Genomic DNA, 8,731 nt, shown 5'->3' on the forward strand with positions numbered 1-8,731 from the left:
CCCTTAAAGGTGCATTATGCAACTTTTTATTCCTAAAAATAAAGTTGCTATTTGTACATATTTGACCATGTAGTGGCCCAGTGGCTGTATGAGTGGTCAGCATGGCGCCTTTACTTTTATCACATTGGTCTCTACAACGCTCCAGGATCAACGGTTTTGTAGCTTTTCTGGTGAGAGGCTCTGTCTGCAGTGAAACCTTCCAAACAATTGATGCTGGAGCGTCTTAGAGACCACTGTGATGGAAAGTAAAGGCGCCATGCTGACCACTCATACAGCCGCTGAGTCACTACGAGGTCAAATACGCACACAAATCAACTTTCTTTTATTCCTAGAAAGTTGCACAATGCAGCTTTAAAGTTAACACTTTAAAGCCACACAGGGTGTTTATGATTGAGATTTGTTAATAATAATACATTTTTAAAATTTTATTGAGTTGATTTTCCAGTGATATGAAACACAAACGATGTTGCTTTTAAATATTTTTCTTGAAAAGGTTTATTCAATCATTCTGAATCGTGCACTTCAGACCACCTGCAGGGGGTCTCTGTCGACCCGGGACACGAGGACAGACACAGTTTCTGGTAGACGAACAGCCAGACGCTCTCTAAAGACGGACAGAAACCCGCGCTCACTGTTGCTGTGGTCACTCAGAATTACACTGGTTCCTTTGGCCACAGCATCCAGGACTTCATGGTGAGACATTTCTCCTGCAAAAGAGCACATTTACATCAATCCCTTTTTTTTTTTTTTATTGGGTCAAAAGGTCGTCTTCTACTGACTACAGACCAAGTGAAGCTTAGATAAAACATGACATTTCTAGTCACTACAACTATTATTCACAGCTGTGCTTAAATTAATTGAAAATGTCACTAAATGCTTGTAATTACCTGTAACATAGAGATCTGCTTTCACACCATTCAGAACCGAAGCTCCAGATCCTGCACACACTGCCACGGTGCGCACTGACGTCTCTAAATATTAATTAATTAGATTCTGGATTTAAACATTTTTTACCTCGATGAAAATGCATTTGAATTTGTACTTGTGATGTACAGCATATGGTTTTATAATTGTCTTTCTCACCTTGAGTCTGTTCCGCACCCAGGGCCAAACGAAGATAACTCAAACCCAAATGTGTTTTCATTTTCTCTACAGCTGTTGCAATGGTTACAGGCTTGTCCAAAACGCTCAACCGTCCCTGCCCATGACCTGGGAGAGGGTGCTGTAGCAGGTGACAAGCGAAGTGTGAGGTGGGCAGGTCACTCACTACCTGTATATGTGTACACTTTATCATACCTTTTCTAGCTTCGTGATGGTTAGGGATTGGCTTAGAGCGGTGTGTCCTAGCAGAGTGTGGACACAGTGGGGCAGGGCTGAGTCACTGCAGGTTAAACTGACATGGATTCCACTGTTGTCTGATCTAAAGACACAATGGTCAAGCACAGTACAATAACAAGGTACCTTATTAATATCAGTGTATTACTATACTATTAAGCTGTGGTGTCATAATGTGTGTATTAATGTTAAACACAACCTGTTGCTTGAATGCTGGAGTGTAGCTGAACTATCACAGGCCTTTAGTTCTTCCAGTACAGCATTTAGCTCCTCATCACTCCTCATATTAAACTCCAGTCTGTGACTTGGATAGGCATCACTTAAAGCCTGGCTGAGAACAGTCACATGGCCGCTACCTGAGAATCAAAGACAGACACCTGATATGGTAAAAGAAAATAGACTCACGAGACATTGATGGAAGAGATGACCACTTAGCCTAAACAATCATCAAATATGCAAATGCTGTTGCTTGTGAGACACCTTTTTCCATTGACAGAGAGCTCTTACCAAGCCCTCCTATGAGCCAGTCATTCACCCCTCCTTTGACAGTGTCCCATGAAGTATGGGGGGAGAAAATGGCTATCCCTGCCTCCACGGCCCGGATGGCCAATCGCTGCTTCCAGTCTCTCTGAACCAGGCGCTTGATTGGCCGAAATAAAGGTGGGTGATATGAGATAATGAGGTCGCAGCTGAGGGCCTCTGCTTCTTCCATTACAGCATCAGTCAGGTCGTTTGTAAGTAGGATGGTTTTAATGGGCCGTGATTTGCTTGGTTCAACTAGCAGGCCAACATTGTCCCATGACTCAGCCAAAGACAGTGGGGCAAGGTACTCCAGTGTCTGCACAACCTCCTTCAGCTCCATCTTAATCTTGCCCTTAGAGAAATGTAAACTATGTGAAGCTGATGTCACAGCAGGTGAATAGAGCAATCTAGACCTTGTGAAGCAAGGATTTGTGAAAGAGTTGAAGGAAGAAGTACAAAAATATGATGAAAGATGTGTCCTTCTGAGAAATGTTGCACTGGTCAGTGGACTAAATGTCAATCCTCTAAATGCAGCCAACATCAGTGGACACGTGACCTGGAGGACGGGAAACACGACAACTGTTAGAAATCATGGTCAGTTATAAGAGACAGTCTATGAACTGTGTAAAAGCTAAGATGAAACCATTAGCACTAAAGCGTGAGCAGATAAGGACCATAACAAACTTGTAGCAGCAGCAATGCTAACTCAACAAACTGGCAAACAGGAACGAGCTGCTGCCAAACAGTCAAATCATGACTATCTCTGTCAAAATGACTGCATGCAGCACTTGTGTGCAACAGGAAAGAAACAAAGGCATACCAGAACGGATCACATTGATCACAGTACGCTACTCGTGCGCTTAGGTGTCTGTGCGGTGTTCGCTGAAACCTGTCCCTTTTCAGCTTCCGTTCGAGAGAGAGAGAGAGAAAAAGAGAGAGACACAGACTGACGTTTATAATAGATCCATGAGACTGACTTGTGGAGACATTGGATACATTTATTTCATGTTAATTTTGTAAATGCCAATTTTTTTTAAAAGTTCGTCTGATGAAGTAGTGTTTGGCCTAATTTTTATGCAGATGTGTGATATAGGTTATTAGTAGAGGAGTGCGGGGTAAAGTGAGCCACCAATAAATTGTAATCTTTTTATTTTCCTGCTTTATATATCTTTTCTTTTTGTCTGCATAAAATCCCTGATGGCACACCTTCCCCTTACCCCACAGAGGTGAACCACAAATAAACCATACTAAACCAGTTCAAGCAAACAATTCAAAAACATCATAAAATGTGTGTTATATGATGATTATGATGATTATGTTTTGTTTTTTTAACACAATATCCACCAAACTGACTCGCTTAACCCCACTTACCCCTACACTTTACATAACACATCCCATATTATAAAACACATTCGGAGAGAGTAATCTAAACAGGAAAAGGCTAGATTAGTTTGATAAGTCAAGGTTACTCAGCAGGTGGTCTGACTATAACAACATGCAAAACGACCCCTTCTCAGAAAGATTAAAATGTTCAGTCAAACACACACACACACACACACACACACACACACACACACACACACACACACACACACACACACACACACACACACACACACACAGTGGATATAGTTAATGCTTATCAGTGCAACGGATTGTTCAGAGTGTAAACTGCAGCACTTATTGTGTGCATTAAAGCAAGCAGCCCGTCCGAGAGTCAGTGCTGGAGACTGGGACAGAGATTACAGGGAATTAATTTGATAAAGGTCAACGCTGGATACGAGAGGGATCAAAGACAGATCAGATCGGTCAGTCAGTCATTACATCATGGCTTTTCCTGACTTTTAACCTTGCTTCACTCAAATGTGATTACCATAATAGTGCATGCAATTGGGAAAAGAAGCCATTCTTACTCCCAAATCCTTTTCTAATAGGTTTAATAAGGCTTGATAAAGGCGAGACATAGGTCAAAATCCCTGTTTCTTCATTAGTCCTATTGGCACATCTCACGGTGCTCTCTGAGGCATTTAATCAGCAAAGTGACATGAACAGATGTGCACTGAGCAGTTAGATCCGTGTGTTCCACGTTTGCCTCATTAATTAGTAGGCTACTAAGGTCACGATGGTCTTTATGTCTGACCATGTCTAAATGAGTGAAAAAAAAGAAAATCCACCTAATTTAAATGTATTACTAAAGCATAATATTATCTGTAATTAAATGGAATAAAGTCAAAAATTGCAGATGATTCACGCCCAGATCATTTATGTTTGCACCCTTGGAGCGAGTTGCCTCTCAATATATATAAAGAATGGAAAGAATGTCTATTTGCACACATTTCAGATTCTGATGCACCCTCAGTCACTTTGTTCTGGAGTACCACCTGAATAAGCCCCACCAGCCAAAATGTACCACATTTTTAGGACATTTTGAGGACTAATAGGTAAAATTTGTAGAGTTATGTGGGAGTAAAATTGGATCATGAACCCCTACAGATAACCTTTCATTACTTTATGTCTGACCGCTCAACTGCATAATAGTTTGGAGTTTGCATGTTCTCTCCGTGTCTGCGTAGGTTTCCTCCGGGTACTCCGGTTTCCCCTACTGCTAAAAACATGTACAATAGGCCAGGATGTATGAGAGTGTGTTTGAGAGTGAGCATGGGGGACGACGGATGAAAATTAGCCTAAACCTACAATCCGGTGTGGCTTGTTCATTAACTTGCACTGTCCCTACCAAATAAACCACAAATAAATAAATAATAAATAAATAGAATGGCTTAGCTCTCTCCGGGCCAGACTCCCCTCCTCACGCCTTTTGGAGTTAATCCGCTCAAAAACTGTTAAGCATCCGGCATGAATTCAAAAAACTGAGACGACAGATGACGTCTGTTTACAACATTTATCCCTTCACCCTTTTCAAACCAGTGTCACAGTGCCATAGCTTTGGACAAGCCGCGACCCAAAATGAAAATATTGATTTCAATTTAAATGGTATATGAGATTGCTTTCTGAAAAATGACAAAAGTAACTATTTCTTCATGTATTCCACAAATTAAACGTTTATTTCAAGTACATGAAATAATAAAAATAGTTAATGCATCATTAGAATTTCAATCATCAACATAACATTTCCATTGTTCATTAAATAAATCATTGTAATCCATCAATTTACTACACAAATAAAAGTATGCAATTGTTAGGTGCATAGCAGTAAAATTCTCACAGAGATTTCCTGTCCAGCATTAAATTAACTGTAACTAATACAGTATCAAGAACTACTTAGCACGAACAATAATGAGGAAAAGTCTTTCAAGAAAGCAGAAAATATTACAATGCATAAGTCTATTTAGATGAAAAGGTAATGTCTCAGCTGCGGCTTTCACTTCATCATCATCATTCTGACGAACTCTGTGAAACACAAAAATATTATGATTTAGCACGTACTGTAATATACACCATTGCATTATTTGCTTACTTGTGTGGTTTTGAATACCATGTGAATATAAACATTATAACCAAGGACAAAATGTGTACCTTCAAAGTCCACAGTGCCATCCCCGTTGTCGTCTGCCTCCTTCACTATGGAATCGATCTCTCTCCGACTCATGTGCTCACCCATCAGCTTGCACATTGCTGCCCGCAGCTCTTCTGTTGTGATTTCTCCATCTCCATCCATGTCAAACTGCACAGAAACATCTTTTCAGCATCCTGCTAACATACTTCCCTCTCTTCACTGTATTGCTTCAAGAATTAATAATTGTTGTCAGTGACACATATCACTTATTAAGTGAACTGTCTAATGCCAATGCACTGTAAGGAGAACAATGGCCCTCGGTCTCAGTGCATTTCACAGCGTCTCTAAAACGAACATGATCAGTGAGAAGGATTCATCACACACATTTAGACCCTCACCTCTTTGAATGCATCTTTCAGTTCTTTCATTCCTATCATGCCAGCTGTTTCTGCGAGCAGCTTTGGTGCCATCAGGTCTACAAAATCCTCAAAGTCCACTCTTCCACCAACTGGGAGAACAGGGTTGTGAAACATTAAAGAAATGTGTCAAAAATGCTGTCTTTAAAGAATAAAACAAGTGAACTTTAACATACGATTCATGTTTATGTTTTGGCTCAGCTCGATCAGTTCCATCTCCGTGGGCATGTAGCCCATGGTCCGCATGAGATTGCCCAGGTCCTTACAGGTGATCAGGCCATCCTTGTCTTTGTCAAACTCATTGAAAGCATCGCGCAGCTCTGCAAAGACACGACAAACATAGACTCACAGTTAGAATGGAATCTTTGTATAAGCAGTTGGTCAAGACAATAACCCAGACAAAATATAATTTATTGCCCACGAAAGGGGATACAAATGTCAGATTGATATAACTTAAATGTCACCAATACAACAATATTTTTTTTTCATTTAAAATTGTATTTGTTTCTTTTGCTGAAAGAGGCACATCGTGTACAGGTTAATTCAACTTAAAATCTGAAACAAATATAAGATATAGACTCATTACATGCAAAGTCACATGTGTCAAGCCTATTGTAAATATGTATATATTTTTACAAGCTGAGCCGTAATAATGAAAATGATAACAAATAAAGGCTATACACATGCTCAATGCTCAATATTCTGATTTTCTGAGTTTCACCTGTATTTAGGTTTAATGGTAAATATGTAGGCATTTATTTGATAGAACTTATATACTATATAGCCGATATTAAATAGACTTACCATCTATTTCATCATCTGCCAGTTCACGTGCCTGTAATTAAGAAGAAGCAACATGAGCAGCACATAATCAACTCAGAGTCGTGTTAAAACAATTGATTATGCAACTATATTTGTTTTTCTCCTCTCCGCTAACAAATCCCATGTACTTTAAAACTGCATTGTGACAAAGAGGATTAAAGTGGAAATGTGGCAACAACCGTGTCATTTCATGCTGAAGTTTTCACTATTAGATTTTCACCTGAAAAGAGCAACAAATGTTGATATACTTACAGTATGTTTTTTCGCTCCACGCAGGAATATGCATGCAGCCCCAAAGCTCATCTCTATGGGATATAAAAACAGTATTGTTAAAAAAAAGTTGTACAATGTGGATCTGTAAAAGTTTGAACATTTGGTTTATGTTATTGTATACTTTAAAACTAGGCAATAATATTGTATATAATAATATACAATATTATATGTAATATAATAATGATTCACTCGCTATTGAAAAGTAGAATATCTATAATACACATGCTTGTTACAGTTCAAACTAATCTATGCTTCAGATATTTTACAAACACACAAATTACTGAATAATAATAACTATACTGCACATAGGTTCACAAATAAGTTGATCTGAAAATAGTTCCTTACCTACTTCTGGTGATTTCTGTTCATCTGTGAAGCGCATCATCCACGGCTCCTGCAGTGGAAACCAATGGGCAGCTCAACTTCCAATGAGTCTATTCTGTGAAACCTTCTTGACTTGATCCCTGCTTTGTGACGAGCTGCTTAGACTCTGTGCACCAGAACAGATGGGAAAGTGAGGTTTGTTTGAGGAGAGATGTGGCTTCATGCAATTGTATACATACACAGTGGGAGGAGCCCCTGTCTGCACAGGAAAGGATGTACTCTCACATAATGAGAGGATGCCCTGTTGCCCCATGGCTTAACTGACATCTGTAAACTAGACCGACATATGAACTCTTCGCACAGAGAGAATGCTATCACTTTACCAGCTGTTCTGGTTTACAACAACTTCTCTTATCTTACAGTAAATGAATCCCCAGAAGAACTCAACCGTAAATAAGACAAATTTGCTCAACTATCAGTTCCTTAATAAACTGTTTCATGAAAGTGTATTTAAAAAAAAAAAAACATTATATGCATGGGCCAATGTGTGCAAGGATATAATATGTATTAAGTAAGTAAGAAAGTAATTGTCTATTTTGAATATTTGTCTGAATCGTGTTGGTTATTACGGTAGTTATGCTGTACTTTTTATACTTGTGAAGCTAAAGTTGTGTAAATTTAATTAAGAACAACTGAATTTATATTTTCATTGCACTGAAACAGACCTGGTAATGAAATGCACTGCTATGTAAAGAGAAATATGCAAGCATACTTTGAGTTTTTTAAATGGCAGTTAACTGTCATACACCAAAATTGTGTTCAGGTGTTAGTCCTGAGCCGCTGCGACTGAGCCACGCCACAGTTATATTCAGATTATGGCTCCATATATATATATATATATATATATATATTCCCCCCCCCCCCCCCCCCCAAAAAAAAAAAAAACCACCACAAATGAACATCTCTACCAGATTACCAGTCGATGCAAGTTTTTCGCAGACCACTGTGACCACGCCCCAGTTATGTAAATTTCTCAAAAATCTGTTTGCGTAATATATATAATCCTCCTAGCGTAAATACTGGCAGAAACCTTTTATAACGTTGTGCATCATTTTAAATACAAGTTTGGACAGAATATATCTACTGTTGATAGAAAAGGATTATGGAACATGTAATGTTTTGGCAAAAATACAATTAAGTAGAAGACAAATACAGGCACTGAAATATAAATGAAAGGATGAGATTATACTACAACTCAATGAGACAGTGAGCCCTAGGGGGTCAGTGGGTTGTTTTCTCTGTGGGCTTATACCATTGTTGTGTATAGCTGCACTTCAACTTCATTGACAGTAAGTGGTTGGTGTCAAGTCAACAGGAAGGGCATCCAGTGTAAAGCCTATAGCCTGCCAAATCTCCAGGTGTCTTGTTGGTGTGGAAACCTCTGAGAAACAGTAGTAGCTAGATGTGTACATTTTATACACATTGAATCTATTTAATGCAACCTATTTGTTATTTCTGTTGATAA

At 39.0% G+C, this 8,731-nt stretch overlaps 2 protein-coding genes across 3 annotated transcripts; both read right to left on the reverse strand.

Annotated features, from left to right (window-relative positions):
- Nucleotides 1–489: 489 nt before the first annotated feature.
- On the reverse strand, nt 490–2,780 carry nif3l1 (NIF3 NGG1 interacting factor 3-like 1). The gene is made up of 7 exons (XM_079578108.1): nt 2,678–2,780; nt 1,843–2,413; nt 1,535–1,691; nt 1,297–1,420; nt 1,084–1,222; nt 888–971; nt 490–707 (listed from the first exon to the last, which is right to left on the reverse strand). Exons 2-7 carry the CDS (start codon nt 2,396–2,398, stop codon nt 523–525), a joined length of 1,245 nt encoding a protein of 414 aa, XP_079434234.1. The 5' UTR covers nt 2,399–2,413; nt 2,678–2,780; the 3' UTR covers nt 490–522.
- A 2,284-nt stretch (nt 2,781–5,064) lies between these two features.
- Nucleotides 5,065–7,393, reverse strand: cabp5a (calcium binding protein 5a). Of its 2 annotated transcripts, none has more exons than XM_079578129.1 (7): nt 7,228–7,393; nt 6,862–6,914; nt 6,592–6,622; nt 5,964–6,107; nt 5,770–5,879; nt 5,392–5,539; nt 5,065–5,265 (listed from the first exon to the last, which is right to left on the reverse strand). In XM_079578129.1, exons 1-7 carry the CDS (start codon nt 7,265–7,267, stop codon nt 5,237–5,239), a joined length of 555 nt encoding a protein of 184 aa, XP_079434255.1. In that variant the 5' UTR covers nt 7,268–7,393; the 3' UTR covers nt 5,065–5,236. The 2 variants fall into 2 exon arrangements, with proteins under 2 accessions (XP_079434255.1, XP_079434256.1); XM_079578130.1 differs by having other exon boundaries at nt 7,232–7,365.
- Between the last annotated feature and the right edge of the window lie 1,338 nt (nt 7,394–8,731).

The sequence above is a fragment of the Gobius niger genome, assembly GCF_951799975.1.
Source record: "Gobius niger genome assembly, chromosome: 19".
NCBI lineage: Eukaryota > Metazoa > Chordata > Actinopteri > Gobiiformes > Gobiidae > Gobius > Gobius niger.

Excerpts from the sequence above, each read along its gene's own strand:
- nif3l1 (XM_079578108.1), bottom strand. The coding sequence starts at position 2,398 with ATGTTGGCTGCATTTAGAGGATTGACATTTAGTCCACTGACCAGTGCA. Across the intron at positions 1,421-1,534 it reads CTCCAGCATTCAAGCAACAG|ATCAGACAACAGTGGAATCC; the intron begins GTTGTGTTTAAC and ends TTGTGTCTTTAG. Across the intron at positions 972-1,083 it reads GGGTGCGGAACAGACTCAAG|AGACGTCAGTGCGCACCGTG; the intron begins GTGAGAAAGACA and ends ATTAATATTTAG.
- cabp5a (XM_079578129.1), bottom strand. The coding sequence starts at position 7,267 with ATGATGCGCTTCACAGATGAACAGAAATCACCAGAAGTAG. Across the intron at positions 6,623-6,861 it reads GTGGAGCGAAAAAACATACT|GCACGTGAACTGGCAGATGA; the intron begins GTAAGTATATCA and ends TCTTAATTACAG. Across the intron at positions 5,540-5,769 it reads TGAAAGATGCATTCAAAGAG|TTTGACATGGATGGAGATGG; the intron begins GTGAGGGTCTAA and ends GTTTCTGTGCAG.